The sequence below is a fragment of the Rhodamnia argentea genome, chromosome 9, assembly GCF_020921035.1.
Source record: "Rhodamnia argentea isolate NSW1041297 chromosome 9, ASM2092103v1, whole genome shotgun sequence".
NCBI lineage: Eukaryota > Viridiplantae > Streptophyta > Magnoliopsida > Myrtales > Myrtaceae > Rhodamnia > Rhodamnia argentea.
Genome location: NC_063158.1, coordinates 11,637,368 through 11,656,962, shown reverse-complemented (window position 1 = coordinate 11,656,962; position 19,595 = coordinate 11,637,368). Strand labels below are relative to the sequence as shown.

The 19,595-nt window shown below is 39.8% G+C and overlaps 2 protein-coding genes across 3 annotated transcripts; one reads left to right on the top strand and one right to left on the bottom strand.

The window, feature by feature from the left end:
- Window positions 1–1,063: 1,063 nt before the first annotated feature.
- LOC125312433 (pentatricopeptide repeat-containing protein At2g44880-like) lies at window positions 1,064–6,161 on the top strand. 2 transcript variants are annotated; one of them, XM_048285809.1, is made up of 3 exons: window positions 1,064–3,065; window positions 3,599–3,726; window positions 4,658–6,161. In XM_048285809.1, exon 1 carries the CDS (start codon window positions 1,104–1,106, stop codon window positions 2,919–2,921), a length of 1,818 nt encoding a protein of 605 aa, XP_048141766.1. In that variant the 5' UTR covers window positions 1,064–1,103; the 3' UTR covers window positions 2,922–3,065; window positions 3,599–3,726; window positions 4,658–6,161. The 2 variants fall into 2 exon arrangements, with proteins under 2 accessions (XP_048141766.1, XP_048141767.1); XM_048285810.1 differs by lacking the exon at window positions 3,599–3,726 and having other exon boundaries at window positions 4,658–6,160.
- A 2,001-nt stretch (window positions 6,162–8,162) lies between these two features.
- Window positions 8,163–19,255, bottom strand: LOC125316531 (protein ARABIDILLO 1-like). The gene is made up of 12 exons (XM_048285069.1): window positions 17,385–19,255; window positions 17,024–17,182; window positions 16,862–16,942; window positions 16,626–16,757; window positions 15,841–15,968; window positions 12,891–12,978; window positions 12,092–12,186; window positions 10,768–10,831; window positions 10,345–10,520; window positions 9,441–9,662; window positions 8,960–9,041; window positions 8,163–8,751 (listed from the first exon to the last, which is right to left on the bottom strand). The coding sequence occupies exons 1-12, from the start codon at window positions 18,732–18,734 to the stop codon at window positions 8,569–8,571; spliced, it is 2,760 nt and encodes a 919-aa protein (XP_048141026.1). The 5' UTR covers window positions 18,735–19,255; the 3' UTR covers window positions 8,163–8,568.
- Between the last annotated feature and the right edge of the window lie 340 nt (window positions 19,256–19,595).

The window sequence follows — 19,595 nt, the reverse complement described above, 5'->3', positions numbered from 1 at the left end:
ATCGTCGAGCTTCAGACCATCCAACCTTTCCTTTAAGTCGAGCTGAATTACGCATTTGGTCCCAGCGCCATTCTTAACTCGACGTTCAGGGTTCACTTATAAGGTCATAATAATAAGAGCCAACAGAAACTGATTCCTCATTGTAACCCAAGCACACACGCTTAAGCAATATTAAAATATTTGGACATTAAACTACGTTTTTATCTAATAGCTTAAATTTTTAGAATAATAGACAGCATTCTCACAAAATCTTTTCCATGGTATCAAAACATGAATTCCTAAATTCAAATATTTCCAAACATCTATTTACCTCCTCAATTATGGAAATCTCACGTGCGCACCATTGCTTAAGATTATTGTTCAGTTATCGGCACTGCACTTGTCATAATATGATAATACTAATCATGAGGCTTGAGATTGGGTGCACATCGAATCAGCAAAAAAGAAGGGCTTCGGCTTGTATTACACGTAATTTATGGACTCAAAAAGGTAATACACGACATACAAGATAATTTGGCATTTATAAATTTTACGAAATTAAAGATAATTTATAATGTTGAAACTAATTCTACGAACATTGCTTTGCTAACAATTTACTTACGATCATTAAGAATTAGCACTCACTCCATTTATTGATTACAAGGGAAATTATTACCTTAAAGATGAATTATTTCATATAAAGTAAATTATTTCGTCTTTAGAATGTTACTATTTTGAAGGTAAATTGCTCCTTATTTACTCCTTTTAAGGATGGTAGAAGTAATTTACTACCTTCCATGAAGTGAATACTACAATATTAAGTAAATTACAAAAGAAAATTACTGAATGCGAAACATAATTTACTATCACAAAAGAAAACATTTACTGCTGAAATAGAAATTAAAAAACTAGGACCTTCACTACAAAATACATACTTAATCTACTTTTTAGGGAAACATACGAGACGTAATTTCGATAGGAAATTGTACCATATTTATGCTTCAGTGCTTGAGAATATTATCACCGGTAATTATTCGGTAATGTTGTGACTTTGCTTAAATAGTCGAGATTTATAGTTCTTTTTTTTGCTCCATTCCTACTTTGACGAGCTCCATGAGTTGTCCATGGAGCAGTTGAAGTCCGCCGTTTGGACTCCTCTGGAACGAAGATGTCTCTATCTCCTTCAACGGACCAAGAACACCAGACTCGCTCTCCTCCAAATCCACGCCTTCATGCTTCACAACGCTCTTGACCTCAATGTCAATCTCGTCACCAAGCTCGTCGCCAGCTGCGCCTGTCCCGCGTCCGTGGCCTCTGATTCCGACCCGCTCGCCGGGTTACGCCATGCTCGTCTCTTGTTCGATAAAAGTCCCCACAGAGACGATGGGTTTCTCTGCAACGCCATGATCAAAGCCCACGTGGGTCTGCGCCAGTTTGACGAAGCTCTTGTCCTTTACCGAGATCTCCGGAGGAACAGCGGCTTTTCACCCGATAACTTCACGTTCACAGCTTTGGCTAAGTGTTGTTGCTCGTTAGCTGTGTCCTGTTGGGAAGGGCTGCAGGTGCAGTGCCATGCTGTTAAAATGGGGTTTTCGTCGGACTTATACGTGTCCACGGCGTTTGTCGATTTGTATGCGAAATGGGGGAGCGTGGAAGCTGCGAGGATGTTGTTTGATGACATGAGTGTGAGGAGTCTGGTGTCGTGGACGGCTCTGATAGGTGGTTATGCGAGGATTGGGGATATGCAAAATGCGATGAAGCTGTTCAAGGAAATGCCTGAGAAGGACTCTGCAGCATTTAACTTAATGATTGATGGCTATGTTAAGTTGGGAGATATGGACCCAGCCAAAGATTTGTTTGATGAGATGCCAGAGAGGAACGTGGTTTCTTGGACTACCATGATTAATGGGTATTGCAACATTAGTGACTTAAAATCTGCTCGCTCACTCTTCGATGCCATGCCAGAAAAGAATCTATTTTCATGGAATGTGATAATTAATGGATATTGCCAAAATAAACAGCCCCATGAAGCTTTGCGATTGTTTTATGAGATGCAGTCAACTGCATTGGTTGAGCCTGATGAAGTCACTCTTGTATGCGTTCTTCCAGCTATAGCTGATCTGGGTGCTGTAGATTTAGGCAATCGGGTTTACAGGTTTGCTGAGAAAAAGAAACTTGACCGAGCAAGCAATGTGGGCACGGCACTTGTGGATATGTTTGCTAAATGTGGTGAGATTGGTAAAGCCAAAAAAGTGTTTAATGTGCTGCATGAAAGACAAGTAGCTTCTTGGAATGCTTTGATAAATGGGCTTGCAGTCAATGGCCGTGGCAAAGAAGCATTGCAAAAATTCCTAGAGATGCAACAGCAGGGGGTCCCACCAAATGATATAACGATGATTGGTGTTCTATCCGCATGTAATCACGCTGGTTTAGTGAAGGAAGGGAAGAAGTGGTTTAAAGCAATGGATGAGTTTGGGCTTGCCCCTCGGATTGAGCACTATGGTTGTATGGTAGATCTATTAGGTAGAGCAGGATATTTGGAAGAGGCTGAAAATATAATCAAAAGCATGCCCTATGAGCCTAATGCAATAATATGGAGCTCCTTCTTATTTGCTTGTGGATACTTCAAGGATGTGATAAGAGCGGAGAGAGTTAGAAGCAGAACAGTAAATATGGAGCCTCAGAATGATGGGAACTACATTATGTTGAGAAACATATATGCAGCGGAGAAGAGATGGACTGATGCAGAGGAGATTAAGAGGTTAATGAGTACGAATGGAGCAAATAAGGAAACTGGTTGCAGTGTTATTGAGATTGATGGGAGAATGAGCGAGTTTTTGGCTGGAAACAGATTGCACCCACATTATGAGATTATCCATTCAATGTTGGGTCAATTATTGAAGCATATGAGGGGACAAGTCATTGACCAAGCACTATGTTGATGGCAATGCACAGTGCAGGATGATTAATGGGGTTACACTTGGCACTTCATCACAAATTGGACAGTGGAAAGAATTTCCCCTCCTCATGGTTGGGTCTCTGTAATAGCTCTGGTGATAAATCTCCATATTTGTCAGTCCGTCAAGGTAAGGATTGAATGTGGCTTTGTTTGCCCTCCTTTCTTAGGTAATATACCCAAGTAGGCAGACAAACCAATTGCCTTTCCCCTTGCGATTACTGTAAGAGCAGCTCTTACCGCTCTAGTTTGTGTCTTTTTATTCAATTAGAACCATCAGTTATACTTTCTGCAAAATGTAACAATCTTTATTGCAGTTGGCAGATCTAGACAAAATTAGGTTGTGTGGAGATACTATGCTGTTTAGTCTCCTGCTTTCTGTCAACATTAATTTTGGGGGTAGATTGAGATTTGATCCCTGTTATTGGCCTTTTTCTAACCACCATGCCTAATAAAAAGGCCTTCTCTGTAAGTGCTGCAATTTCCAACATCAGTGTTGCTTAGTCGTAGCAGTCAAACGGTACTAGTATTGCGTATTTGCTGCTAAATTCTTGTTGGACATATAATGGACAAAAGATCATGAATTTTAGGCCAATGGAAGCTTCTGTGGTCTTTGGTTCTACGTGCTGATATATCCTTAACGTGATTTTCTTTTCTTTAAAGATTCATTGTCAACATCTATATTTCACCTTCACCAAATTACTGGAACACCATGGAATCTTGTACTCTGGATGAAGGCCTCAAGTCATGGACGAAAGATGAAACTTGAAGCATGGTCTGAGTTTCCTGTGGTGAGTGGTACTCGTTTTCACTAACTTGTCTGCAAGTTTCCTTGGGTGCCATTCAAAAGAAGAGAATGAATAACTATTTACTTGAGGTACAATGATAAAATATCTCATTTTATACCTTGAGATATTAATTTTACAAGTAGTAATTGAACCATTTTCTGAGATTTTAGAAGGGGTTGAAATAGTACCTACAAAGTGATTATGCTCATTGAAGTGGAGCCATTACTGAAATAGCAGGATCCAGAAGAACATGTCTGCAATTTGATCAATGTAGAATTAGTAGGATTGCATATTATTGGAGTTTATTGACCCAAAATTATGGTATTGTTGCTAGGAGGCATTTTTTTATGGAAATGATGGTGAGCACCTTAGTAGGGGCCGTGTTGCATATTCTGTGACAAGCATATTTACTAGGTTTAGATGCTGGTTTTTACACAATATCTTGCTTATCTTCTTTGGTCTCGATGTGGATCTCGATTGGGGTCATGATGAAAAATGACAATTCCTCACCTGCAGTTCAACGTAAACAAACATGATAAATTGTCACCGTTTCCATTGTAGTCATAGTCTTGTTCGTGATACTTTCTTTTTTTGCCATAAGACTTGAACGTATTGAGAACATCATTTCCTTGTTTTTATAATGGCTCATCTAATCACAGGAAAAGAAATCAATTTTTGTGTACTCCAAAAAGGTTATCTGCATTTAGAATATCAAGTTAGCTGACCCCACCTAGTGTGCAAAAGGCTTTGTTGTTTGTTGTGGGTCGTATTTAGAATATCAACTTAGTGCTCCAACATAGAAACATTACCTACTTTATACTGATGGCCTAGCTAAGTCAAGATGTGAGCTATGTCAGGTCAGATGGTTATGGCTGGATTTTAATCGATATACTTGTGATTCGAACTGACACCATCTTCGATTTCTTATCTTTAGGGATTCTTGAAATTATTGGATATACTTGATGAAGAGAATGCAGTACAAAAGAGAACTGATGAGAGGATTTGGTGGAGACATTTCCAGATGGTGAAAAAACAATGGAGCAAGTTAAAACCAAGTCATCAATTTGAATGACAATGTGGGAGGGAGCAATTTATCATGCACTTGAAAGAGTATACTCATTCTGTCAGAAAGTGGGAGTTGAGCAGTATATAATGTGTTCACGTAACTTTTCGACGATTGCATGCAAGGGACATGATTCGTACATGTTGGGTTGTCACGATAAAGGTTGATTTTTTAGAGTGTGTGGACCAATGATTAGTCTAATGATAGGGAAGCATTATGCCATAAAACTGGTGTAGTCTGCTTCCATTTTTTAAGAAGAAACTACATGGTAGGCCTAAGAAGCCAAGGAGAGACCAGATGTGTCGAGAACTAGTTTGAGGAAACCACAAAAGCTGTACATGAAAGCGCAGACGTATTTAGGGTGTGGATTATGCTCCCAACTTGAGCATATCAGAGGACTTTTGAAACTGGGAGACTATTGAGTAATGGCAGACCAAAGCTGCACAGGATGGAGTCAGTTACAGCCTAATTTCAATTCTTCTGGATGGTGTGGATAATTAATCGAGCCTACAGTGAAGGCAGTCCAGCCCCTTAGCCAACTAACTCAAGCAGGTCCAGAGTCAGGTTCAAAGTATTCTATAAAAAGAATAAGATAGGACCAAGGTTAATCACCACTGCTTTACACCAGAGACTGGATAGAGTTAAAAACCCTGGATGAAGCGGGAAAAGTCAAATTCGTGAATGTTTCAGGGACATTTCCACTTCTGTTTGGGTGACATCCTAAAGTACATAGACCCTTACTTGGAGAATGAAGCTTCAACAGAGAATGTGGCAACAGAAACGGCTTGTCATAGTTGGACCACATGGATTCAGAATTTGTACCAAACAATGGTTTGGCTGTTCGAGTTTGAGAATTAGTCACTGTTGGGATGCATGGACTAGTAAGAATTCCTAGTTTGCGCAGGAATAGGGAAGAAGAAGGAGAGAAATGATCTTTCTTTCGCAGGCAGGAGATTGAATTTATGTAGGTGATATGGTACTTGATGTTCAGTGTTGTGTGGCTTGCTTGGTGATGTTACTCACTGGAATGACTTGGATGTTGTGATATACACAGAAAGATAACATTCCTCTCCCCTGAGGGCTTTCGCGAAATTTTCTGTATGTAATCCCTTTATGTTGGATAGCTAGGACATTCTAGCATCAGTTAAATGAGTCTTGCTCTTAAAAGATCCCCGAGACTATTCAGGTACTTCAAGTTTGTTATATTCAGGTTTGGGCCTATTAACACGAAATCTTGGAGGTATGGAAGCCTCATTGAGTGACAATATGGGGATACTAATAGATATTCCGAAGTTTACCAAGTCGATAATCTGCTGGTGTAAATTCTTTGAGTACTAAGAAGGCATCATTATAATAATACCGGGTGCCCTTGGTCTTGTCATCACCTTTCAGTGTATGCACTTTTTTTATTGCTAATTCTTAGCCAAATGAAATCTGTTAAATTTTTGTGACTTAAAAGCTTAAGTCAAACCAGGCTGCCTTCTTTTACTTCCTTCATGGGATGATGGTGCTGTCACATTTTGCAGAGTAGCCTACTGATGTCTATCCCAAGGGAAGCCTTGGCCCTTGCCATGCATGGACTTTGAAGATGGATCAAGAAAGTTCTCGTGAGGTTCCATATGAAACCTTGACCTAAAAATAATCAACTAATCCTCTTTCATGTCCAGTTCTGCTTACTCTCCAAATTTGCAGAAATCTGAATATGCCATTAAGCGATGCATAAATGTTAAGGGTCTCAATCCCATCTTGTTTTGGTCATCATGTCAAAGTGCCCTTAGGTGATGTGAAGACAGCAAAAAGAGACAAACAAGGTTATATTTGTGAAGAACTGAAGCTGGAAGGGTTCATAAAACCGACATTGTTTATGGAAATTGGAATGATGAAAAAGCTAATAGCCAGGCAAGGCTCGCCTTAATTAAGTGAACTAATAGCAATAATAGCCATTTCCAGGACATCTTGAAAATGGACGGCGATAGCGGTGTTCGGAGGCGACGAAGGGGACCGGATGATTGAGGTTGGCAAGACTGCCGCTAGAACTACTGGAAATTTCGAGGAAACCAAGGCATGTACTGTAGAGACTGGACCAGGATGGTGAATGGCAGCAGGTGGTGGATGGTGTTGGTGATAGACGTGGGTTATTGAATTCCTTTGTGGGTAGGAGAGAGAGAAATGGGCTTGGTGATGGATGTGAGTATATGCCCTTTTATACTGAACGAGTATGGTGTGCTGGGGGTCTTCCAGCTAGACATGACCATAATTGAACCGGGGCCCGGAACCGGCCCGTTGACCGGGCCCACGGTTCCATAATTGTCGGAACCGGCGCAGAACAGGCGGTTCCGGGCCGGTTCCGACCCGGTTTTTAAAAAGAAAAAAAAAGGGGAGGAGGCTCGGGAAAAAAGAGTTATTGGGCCTAGGAACCGGCGGTTCCGAACCGGAACCGGAACCGGCTCTTCAAGGGCCGGTTCCGGTTCCACCTTTTTTACGAACCGGAACCGCCGGTTCGTGAACTGGAACCGGTGGTTCCATGGAACCGGCCAAGTCTACTTCCAGCGCTTTCTTCCCTGTTCTTTCAGCATGCCCATGCCTCTTATCCTCTGTTTTTTCCCTTCCATATGTCAAAGCAATGCTCCCATCAGCTGCTATTCCTCTGCTTCACTCAACGTTTGGTTTCAGCCCATCCCCCGGTCTTATTCATTCGTTCGTTTTAAACGACAATGCTGGTTTTGCGGCGTCCGTTCAAGTTAATCAAGATTATGAAATTTAATGAACATGAGGCAGAATATGCTCCCGATGCCCATTTAAATTCGCTGCAAAAAGCTATGGGTCGGGTCGCATAATAGACTGGTTCACAAAAGTTCTCAATGTCACCATAAGTCGATGTTCGATGTGGACACGCTGTCCTTAAAAATTTAGGTATCGACAAGTTCAAAAAGCAAATCAATGCATTCCATACCGAAAATGCGACGAGAGCATCGCCCTATTAGGTGGGGAAGAATGTCATGGTCCGGAGATTTTAACGGAAGGATCGTGAACAATTCAAAAGGACCGGGTGAGTGTCCTAAGAATTCTTATCTTCTAGAACATTTCTAAGGAGAACAATACTATAAATATATCGTATTCTAAAGTACCCATGTGATTAATATGCGTAGTTAGAAAATGGAAAGATGAAATCTCTAGCGTTAGATTGAGAAGATATCTACTATGGTAATCAGAGGAGTCTATATATAAATAAAGATCTACGATTCATGTGAGCGGTGAGAGAAGCCAACTTGAGAAGAAAAGACCGGCTTGGGAAAAAATTCTTAAGGACACACGGTAAATAAATGCTATAACAACCGACCCGTCAGACAAGCATGCACCATTAGTGCCAAGAGTCTGAGCAACAAATGTCTGAATAATACTTCAATAAGGCATATGTTCCACTGTGCAATATTAAACTCCGCAATTTTCACAACACCATGGCACAGCTACCTACTATGTCTGAGAAGAAACTCTCTATGACTATCTAGGATCTGTATCAATGCATCCAGGTGAGAGAAAATAACACCACCAATACACCACCAGAAAATACTTTCAACAGGTGTAGTTTTCTTTTAAGGATGTCAAGGGAAAAAAATAAAAAATTAAAGAAAGAGATCACATATAACAGTATTGCCCTTTGATGAAAAGGGCACCTAATCTCTCTGAAGGATCTGCTCTTCTAACAAATGAAAGTCCAGAAGCCAAAGTTCATGGAGCATCGTTCGGTTGCTATGCACAAATTGTTTGGCTTGCCAAATACGTCAAATCCCCTTTGAAGATTCTGCCTGGTGGTGCTCCAGATTACGAAGTACAATTCTTGCAAATATCTTGGCCTCAAGTGGCGCGGTCGCAGCGGCAGCTGTTGCACGCAGAACTCTAGCAGCTCCAGCGTTTTGCATAAGCTTCGCATGGTGCAAAGCATGGCGACCACCAGGAATGGTAAACTGCAATATAGACATGGCACAAACAATTATGTTAAGTTTGGGAAACGAAGGAAAATGAAGGGAAATGAAAATTTGGTGTGCAGCTCTGAGATAAAGTGATTCTAGATTAAACTTCAAGGATAATATACCCTTCAGTCTGTATTGAGTCTCATAAGTATATATCTTATGTAATCATCCAACAAAACTTATTATGTAGGATGCTAGTTACCTGGAGAAGGGCAAATGCTGCGCATGCCTTGAGTACAGAAGGATTCTTTAACATGGAGATAAATCTTCCAATTTCAGCTCCACTGAGAAATAATTAGAGGGAGAAGAACAGGGGAAACAAATAAGGAATAAAATAAATAAATAAAGCAAGTGGCCACTCGTTTATCTACTAAAGCAGCCTAGTGCTCACACGGACAATATTGAACCCATAATATAACTTCTCTCCTAATCATTCCACATCTGTTGAGACAGAAAGTTGCTTGCAGTAATTCCCATGCATTACAAAACTTATTTATCAAACTACCTACCTCTGGTTTCTCATTAGCATAGATAAATGCAGTAAAGATGTTCAAATAAGCAAACTGATCAAAGGAAGATAAAACAAGGGATGTATAGCAAATTCATAGATAAAACTTCAGGCAAGAACATCTACATATTTGCGGCGATGGAATTGAATTGGATATCAGGATAGATGGTGGGACCTGCATCTGAGATGTCCTGCTTCTTGAATACGAGCTCCTTCTGTCACTTCTGCTAATGCTGCAGGAGCAGACGATGAAGCGGCAGCAGTGAAAGCTTGCCGATCAGAAAACATGAGGATAAAAGCTTCAATGTGTTTCAAAGCCATCCTTCTGGACCCATCTAAGCTCACAATCTTAGAGGTGCTTTCTGATGAAGTCCCAACCAATGCATATTCATCCATCCTGCAAGATAGATCAAGAAGTTTCAGCCAGTTTTATCATGTTAACATAATAAAAACTCTTCTAATACAAGGATATACGTTAAAAAAGCATCTGCTTTTGTTGAGAGCTAATAGACAAATGCACCAACTAAATGAAATCTCACGGAGCTCAGGGCCAGACAAGTGCTTCCATTACAGCATAATCCAAAGGTATGTTGCAGTCTATTTCGAGATCTACATCACGTTTCCATCCTCAGCCAAATATCATAACAAAATGAAAAAACTTTGTCCCATATGCCAAATGTACCACAGAAACAATTGGCCAGTGTGACAAAAATAATTGACTTTCAAGTGTACCAAGTAAAAACACAAACTGAGATGCTAGATCAGTTATTTCTCTAGCATAAGAACATGCTTTACCATCTAAGTCATGACACAGATGACCAGCGGATAAGCCTCCAACAAAAAGCTATGGGTTAAGCTAACAAAATCACAGCTTCTTCAGATTGTTGAAGTCTGTCTTGGAATTTTGGAATTTCCGGAACAAAATTCCAGGTCACTTGAAGTTGTGTCTCTGTAGTGAATATTAATAGAGATAAACTTGACAGATCAACTAACGTTCGAGAAGATATATCATGTGCACTACAAAGTCATCATGTAGAACAGGACCCAGTATATTATGCTGCCAGGTTAGAAAAAAGTACCTGCCATCAAACATATATGCCAAAGCTAACGCAGCCATGAAACGTGCCATTTTGGACACTGATGAAGAGCAAAGATGAACAAGAGCAGGAACTCCCCCTTCCTCCACTATGCGGAGAGCATTACCAGGGTTGAAAGCAAGATTCCATAGAGCACCAGCGGCAGTTTCATGGACATCCTAAAATAACATTGTAAGTCACATTCAATTTATCTGCTTTCATGTACAAACATTCACCAAAACTTGTGGACTCCATAACCAAGTGGTTCCGTGGCATTCGCCAAAGAGAATGATTAAATCAAGAAACAATCTATCTAAAATACAGAGACATGGACATGATAAAATCAAGTCGGGTGAAAAGCCATGTCTCTGCAACCAACAAAGGTTAAATCAAATTTCAAGCATACATCAGTGGTCAAAGACTTACTTCAGCATCAGAGCGAGCCAAAGCAATCAAAGGAGCAACACCACCTTCTCGCCCAATTGCAACACTACCAAAAAAATATGTGGGTTAGCATCGCACAAGACAAAAACAAAATATGTGGAGTAGAAAACAAAGATACTGAGGAACAATTTGGACACACTCCAATAAACTTAGGAAAGATACATCATTTAAAAGAGAATATTATTAACTGCACACTGCGGAAACTAGAATGAATAATTTTTGTCATGCTATATGTAACATATGAGCACTAACAATATCTAGCTCAAGCAAAACCACCTTTTCCTTGTATATCCAATGTTATGACGTAAGCTAATAATGTTCGTACTGTGAGATTCCGAGCTTTAATTCCAGTGCATTAAGCCCAAGTCTTAGCCCCTATAATGACACTTTGCTTCACGACTATTTTGAAAAGCTGAGAGAGGATCTTTTTTCTCGTCCTACCAAGATGATGAACTTTAACCCAAAAATAAATACCACTAAATAGATGCTGCCAACTCAACATCATCAAATATGGCTTGACCCATCTCTTACAAGTCAATTTCCCTTGTTGCCTGAAACACATTTAAATACACTTTTGCCTTTTATTAATGATTATAAAGACAGCAATAACTTTCACCTAAAACTATAATCATTTCTTAGTAGTGGGAAAGGCAGCCAGACGAGTTTACATCAATGGAGACTGGTCCCAAACTAAAATGAATATAATAGCATCATCTCGTCCCAAACAGAGCAACCTGATTAAGGTAGCAACTCTTGGCAACGAAACTCAAATTTGGAGAGAAAATGGGGTTCCGATTATCTCCCGAAAACCCAACCTATAGTTTCCTTAAAGAGATGTAAACTTATTCGAATTGCTCAAAATCCTAGGAAATTAATGAATCAATTTGAAATAATGCTACTTTGGTAATCTAACAATTATTGAGACAGTTTTCAATATTCAAAAGGTACTAAAGGCTAAAACCGTACAAACTCTATGGGGTCTCCACTATATTGTTGCATGTACCTGGAACTTGACATTCGAAGAGTTACTACTTGGTTTGATCGATCAATAAAATTGACCCATTATCATCCCCACTTAACAGATACATTTTGCTATATCATGCTTGCATGAAAAGTACGGGTATGTCAATTTCTTACTCGATGCAGGACAAAAGCACATCAAAATCCACATTCAAAGCAATTCCAGAATGTATCAAACAAATGCTATCTAATCCTTTAGATGCATGAAGACATGCATAGGAACTTAACAATGCATTTTCACATACACATGCACATTTATATATCCAATTTATAAATATAAAACTACCTATTAGCTTCTGAAACTGATAACCCCCAAAGAGCACCAGCTGCTCGCTCTTGTAGACCAGGAGAGGCATTCGAACATGTCTGTGCGAGAGCAACCTATAAACAAATGTCGAATGAACGATCGATTCAATTTTCTTGAGCCAAATTTCGACCATTAAAGATAACCATCAAGATTTATTAGGCTAAATACAGAAGGTATTGTCGCAATTCTATGCATAGGGATACTAAGGCAATAGCTTCGATGGTACAGAGCATAGAATATAATGACAACCATCCTCCTAGAGTGATAATCATTGAGCATTTACAACAAGAGTTCTCATTTTCTACTTTTTGTCGGACAATGTTCATAATGATGGGGCAAGAAGACGTGCCAACATTATGTCAAGAAGCAATTTTACAGACAGTTGCACTCTTCGGAGTTGCATTACTTGTCACTTTACTTTGTATATATTATGTTCGAAACAAATTACCAGTCAAGATGACAAGTAAACAGCTAAAAAAGTTCAAATGCCAAGGGCAATCAAGGTCAATAGAGATCATGTGAACTGGACAAGTTGCACCCGAAATCAATTCCATGTCCCAATATATAGAAAAGATGTAATGGGACTACACCAATTTGTTTATTCACACAGTGACCACACTTTCATGACATCAGAATGACCTCATAACCTTCAAAGAAAGCAGGTGCTGTTCACATTCTTTCCATCTCATGTTATCCTATATTGTGCACGATAGTATGATATTGCAGCAGAAGTGCTTGATCAAAAGCCATTGCAATTAAGTTGAAGTAAACACCATACCAAGGCCTCCACGCCACCTGCTGATGCAATGGCTTCACGATTTCTGTCATCGAATGACAGATTCCACAGTGCACCAGCAGCTTCTTGCCTGTTTGATGATTGCACAAAATAATACAGATCAACCTCATTGACTAAATGCATAGAATAGGAGTAAACCACATCAATTATTTAAAGAGCAATACTCAGTTAAACATTTACAACATGAATATTGCAAATAATAAAATCAAATGACCACTCAAATTTGCAGGGGCTTTTTTAAGTAGCAGAAGGCTAAAAAATATCATGCAAACGTATGCATCGATATTTCTTTAAAATAATCTTATCTTGTGCAGCTGCCCCATATAAAAAATTATACATCTGATTCTTGAGATGAAAATACGACATGACGGGAACTCCACCTACAACCAGGATTACAAACAGCAGAATCTGAAAATTTATCATCAAGATTAAGCTGGGTTGGAAGCCTTTTTCTTGCATCCTAGACAGAACATCGATGTGACATTGCAATCTGTTGCGGGATATAGACTTTTTTTTTTTTTTTTTTGGTCGAAACCGGATATAGACTTGAGGAGGTTGTTTTGACAGCTGTTTTAGGTTGTTTTTAAGACGGAAAAGTACCAAGAAAGATTCTAAACTAAGAAGGGCTACTTGTTTCAGATGACCCGATTACTTGGTTAAAATAGAGAAAATTATGGTTCTAGACCAAAATTGTACATGAGGAGGATATATAGGAATGCTGAGTTCTTGGACTGGAGTGACCAAGGCTTAATAGAAGCAAATCATCGAAAAAGAAGTTGAATGTGCCTCTAGTACGCACAGGCTGATTGTAGATTCCATGGGGCCTGTCCTATAGTAGTACTACTACTAATGTGTTTCCGAAACTCCTATTAGAAAAAGGTTAATGTGTGAATATAGTTAAGAGAAAAAGAACTAACATCCTTAGGATGGCATTTTCAGAGAATCAAGATGGAACTCATTGCGTTTCCACATGTTTAGAGTCCGAGTGTTATTAGGTTTACTTCTTTAGGTAGTGGTCCAATTGATGAAGGTTTTTATGCCTCTATACTAGTCTTGGAAGGGTTGTTATAAGATAAACTGTTTTCATTATTGAATTAAGTGGTTTCTTAAATGTTTTTTCTTTTTCCTGGATTTGGCATTCAGAAGACAATTGTCTAGATTGTGTGTTTCCTCTAGAGCTCTTCCTGTTCCTTTTTTTTTTTTTTTTTTGTGGTCAAATCGAACTGTTTCTGTTTAGCAAAACCCTGTATCTCCCTTTGATTTACCGATGAGGGATGGCCAGAGACTCACTAGTTGCCCACAGATTCCAATCCCAAACTACATGACTCTGACCGTCTCTGCCAGAGCAAAAGTGAGAGCTAACAGCAATTCCAAAGAAAGGCATCCGGGCACTTCTAGCAGCAAATCAAGCAGGCGTCTCTCGGTATCTTTGATTTTCTTCATGATGTTGAATACCTTGTCAGGGTTTTATCCCGACATCAAAATCCCAAGAGACTTTAACTCTTTGAAATGGCCCATTATTCCTCTTTCCCCAAATGAGAAAAAAACAAGGAGAAGAATCATCTTAGTAATCTACTCCTTTCTAGCACACGAACTGTGCACAAAATTCATGTTGCATCATGCCTGAGGTCACCCATTGTACTCTTAAAATTGCAAAAACCATTGTCCAAATCTTTCTCATCTAGCTACAATGAGAAAGTCAGTGATTCACGACTCTTCACTTTTGCACAAATAAACCATTGACCTTCCAACTAGATTTCCATGGAAAGAGTGTGCTCTGTTGGAATTGCATCTAAGAAAAGATGATACCAAAATAGTAGGAATTGACAGAAAAAGTTCCAAAGGTATGCCAATTCCACCTTAACCTATCACCCTCTCACATCTAACATTGCTTGATACAACAACTTACTAAAATTTAAGAAACCTTTGAGCTCCCAATCTTGAGCCCTATGCAAAAATTTAATTTCCCACACCATTTCTTCATTGTCAGTCTTCCAACAATTAGTAAAAGGGAGGAGAACCCCGTCAGTCAAGGGAATTTACAGCTTGAAGAGTGGCTAGAGATGTTCTATGGGAGTCAAAAAGCTTCTCTTCGCATTGAAAGGATAAAAGACAGAATGAATCAAAAGAGATTTATGAAAGTTAGATGGACCAAGAATGAGAGTTAAAGATTCCCCATTGCACAAGGTGCTGTTAAGGAAAGAAGACAACGTACATCATAAGCGCCTACATGCCATTCCCCCTCTCAAATACATATGCAAGTGATAAACGAGTTGAAGAATGCAGGAGTTATTACCTTTACAGATGAATTCGGAAGTGCAAGAATTGGAAATAAAAAAGCAGTCAGACATGATATAAAGGTGGTTGTGGATAAGATACGCATCACTTGAAGTTTGACTGTCGCCATAGATAGAGAGAGAGAGAGAGAGAGAGACAAATGATGCACACCACAAAAAAAATGAAAATCAACAAAAGTTCCCACTCACAGCCAAACCCAAAATCGGCTCAGATGCGCTAAGAGCCCCGCTACCTCCCCCAAACAGAAAAATTCCTATCTCTCTATTTTCCACTTAACTTCCAAGGTTACTCCCCCACTTTTTCCCACCTTTATTAATTTACACGTACATACAACTCCCAAGCATGAATCTCATACTAAAACCATGGGTTTGCAGTCCAGCATATCCCTCATCATAAAAGTAACTGTATCATATACTTTTCTGTTTATCTACTTGAGGGTATTCATGATAGTTATTTTCTTCATGCACCTGCTTCCGGGGTTCATAAAACTTATGCACATCATAAAATTGCTGTCTAAGGAATGGCCACAACAAGTACAGGGGCTTCCACGCAAAAAAAAAAAAAAAAAAAGTTCCCTAAGTGACAACACACAAACTAAGTCATTCAGTTTATAGAAAAAAGATTCATAAATTACCTGACACCTTCATGGGGAGATCTTGTCAGTTGAACGAGTGCTTCCAGAGCACCCACCTCTTGCCCTACTGCTGCATTATTACCATTGCTGTCTCCATGAGCAGCTAAATTAGCCAAGGCCCGAGCAGCCTATAAAGTTTGAAGCCATTCAATTGAAAAATGTGTCAGTATTCCCACCCTTAACCAAGAGGAAGAAGTCAGCATTACCTTTCTAGCATCATAAGAGATCATTTGTACGTTACCAGAAGACCAAGATATATGGTGAATGCTAAAGGCAAACAGAGATGAGAGTACCACCCACTGCTAATATCATGAACAAGAAAGTATTATTTATCAGCTCATTCCCTACAGAAAACTACCCCCATTATTGACAAAATGACCCATTACACGGAATTAATTTCGGCACTTCACTCTTCATCCTTAAGAACTTGGAGAGTGCATTTGTCTGGGAAAAAACATTTTCTCATTTCGGACGCCGGATGATGCATTACAAAACTATACTTTTAACATTGTAAGCAAGCACCCTTATGAGTAAAATGCTCCATAGTGTGAAAACTGTTAAGCTGTAAACTATTTCTATATTATGATCTCTTTGAATGGTTCCATTCAAAGATTTAATTACTTGAAAGTGAAACAAATGCACCAGATGAAATGACACAAGGCTACTTAGTAATGGATGATAGTTGGCAATTTCAGATAAAGCTGTTGATATTTTGGTGCTTATTGGTATGTTGTTTCACACCAATGTCGCGATATTTTTTATCTGAATAGAATGAAGCACAACACCTGCTCCTGAACACCCTCGAACTTGCAGTTGCGAGCAAGCATAACTAATGCATGAACTCCACCAGCCAAGGCAACTTCCATGCTACACTTGTCGTCAGCTGCCAAATTTGCCAGAGCACCAGCTGCGCGTTCCTGAAGACAATTGAAGGACCAATCCACTAGTAAATCATCCTAAATCATTAATCTAAGAGAAATTGCTTGCAGGTTGAACCGATGTGAAATGGAAAAATTTGTACCAAAACACCATCACCACCAGAGGACCACTTGAATATAAGATCAACTAGAGCTTTAACTCCACCAGCCTCAGCAATAGCACCCTGACAAGAAACCATTATCAATATCAAAACAAAACTGAATATCCTGCAAAAATGATAATCAAGCAGCAACAACAACAATACCTTATGCTCTTCTCCAACAGAAAGATTCCATAAACCTCCAGCTGCCTCTTCAGCAACCAGCCTGTTCATTGACCTCGCCAAACTAGCAAGAATATCAATTCCACCTTCTTCTGCAACAGCTTTTGCAACATTGACATTCACAGACAAGTTTGCTATAGCCTGAAACATACCAAGAAGTCAACACATCAGACATTAATTTTTCAATTTCTTGCACGTAAGGTGGAGTCAGTTAACATGCTGTTTCTATGTATTCCAAATTAATATAATGATGAGAAGAGAGTATTATGAAAGTAACCAGGTTTTCTGCCAAAAGGAAGGCGAAAATTTAATCAGATAGCTCCAAGTACCAGAGAAACCTTACCTTCGCAGCCTCTGATTGTAGCCCTTCCCGCCAAGATTTAGCAAGGTCTAGGAGGAGGCGTATGCCTCCATCTCGCATTACTGCTTCAGCCCTTCCTCGGTCTATGCTAGCATGTTCGTCATCAATGACAACAAAAGTTGCAAGTCCAGTTGCTGCCCTCTCTTGGACATCTTCCTGAGAGCTCTGCATCAAGATGAGCAATAATGGAGCACCTTGCTTCAGCCAAAAATCATCTAAACCCTGTGGATTGTTCTCCGCACTTCGTAGTAGCGAATGTGATAGAATCCACTCAAACCAAGTCATCATCTCATCCATGCTCTTATGAGTTTTCTTTGAGTTTCTCCAATCCAAAAATACAGTCTTCCCTTTGCTTGTGGTATCGGCAAATAAAGAAGTTATTCCTTCAAAGATATCCGTAAAATGAGCAAGTAACGATTTTCCTTTAATTTTGGGCACAGCAAAATTGGCATCTCCCTCTAAAACAGGACAATTCAAGGCACATAGAACTTTCAAACTTTGGGATGAGATCAACAATCTTGAAACAGCCGCCGGACCAACGTCAGCTCGAGAAACATCCAACCCAACTAAGTTAGGTAGCTTATGCCAAACATGTGAAACCACACCCCATTTCACATTTGATGTCCCAGCAACTGAGAGGAACCTAAGAGATGCCACATTGCCAAGTGCCACCTCATCAACTTTTAGACAATCCAAGAACCCAACATCAGTCAAATGTGGACAATGCTTGCCTAGAGCATTAATGGCATCACCTTGAACATCCCTAATTCCTGAAAGCCGAAGTTTAGTCAACTTAGGGCAGCAGAAAGCTATCTGTTTGACAGCATCACTAGTGATCCTCTCGCAGAAGTCGGGGCCAAGTTGAAGGCACTCGAGCAACTCATGCCTTGCAGCAATTACAGATAGAGTTGCATCAGTTATTTTCCTACAGTAATCACCAGTTATTTCTCGCAAGCTCCTAGCTTGGAGAAATATTATCGCATCAGCTGACTCGGCTCCCCGAAACCGGAGTTTCTGCAGATTCATGCATCTAGATGCGAGCAAACTCGCCATCGTTGAATCGCACCTATGAGCACGAAGATCCAACGAGTTCCATAGACAAGGAGAAGCACTCAGGCATCTCCATGTCTTACACGCTGATGCCAAGCTCGCCCTGTCACGGTAATTAAGACATGAAAACAGCTGAATCACTGTGTCATCGGGCAAGCAAGTCCAATCGACATGCCCATTTCGCTCTGAAGTCGAAACTTCCTCCTCAAATTCAGTATAGCCATGCGCAACCACCTTCTCCTTTCCCTTTCTGGACACCCTCCGCCGCAGCCTACGACTCATGTTTTTGATCAAACAGAGGCAAGACCTAAGCTTCCACTAATCCTCAACCTCAAATCCACAATCCATCATTGAAACAAACCCCAACAAAGCTAATACTTGAACTCACGACACCCAAACCGCTTAAGCAAACTTGCCTCTCGAAACCCAATTGCCTAAGACCCAGAAGCTAGCTATTCGAGCAGCATTACCAATAACCCAAAACCCTTTTGGCATAAGAAAACCCTTCAACAACGAAGCATGAAACGAAGTTTGATTGTCGCCGTAGAGAGAGAGGGAGAGACAACAATGATGCACACCGCACGAAAATCAATAATCAACAGAAGCGCCCACTCACAACCAGATGAACCCAGAATCGGCTCAGATGCGCTACGAGGAGTTCTTGAATTCAGATAAGAGAGCAGCGTGAGAATTCAGGTTTTCCCATATGCATGAGTTGGAGAGGAAGCCAAGCCAAGCAAGCCCTCAATGCCTTTTGTATTTATATGTACTTCTCTCTCTCTCTCTCTCTCTCTCTCTCTCAATGCCTCACCTCCCTCTCTCCGTTTGATCTTTGCTCGCGTTCAACAAAAATGAAACGGATTAAAAAGGCACCCCTGATACTAAATTGCCAAAGAGGCAAAAACAGGAGGGGAAATTACAGTGTGAAATTGCAAAATTTAGATATTGTTTTTGAATAAGAATGATATAAACCTTCTTTATTTTTAGCGTCAAATCTTGTAATGCCTATCATTCTTATGATTCAATATCACATAAATCTCTATTTTCACTCGAAAAATTATTAAGTTCTATCAATTATGTGCAAATTGCTTTAAATCGAGGTCATTTGGCACTAACTAAAGATTTGAATTTTATTGGTACATG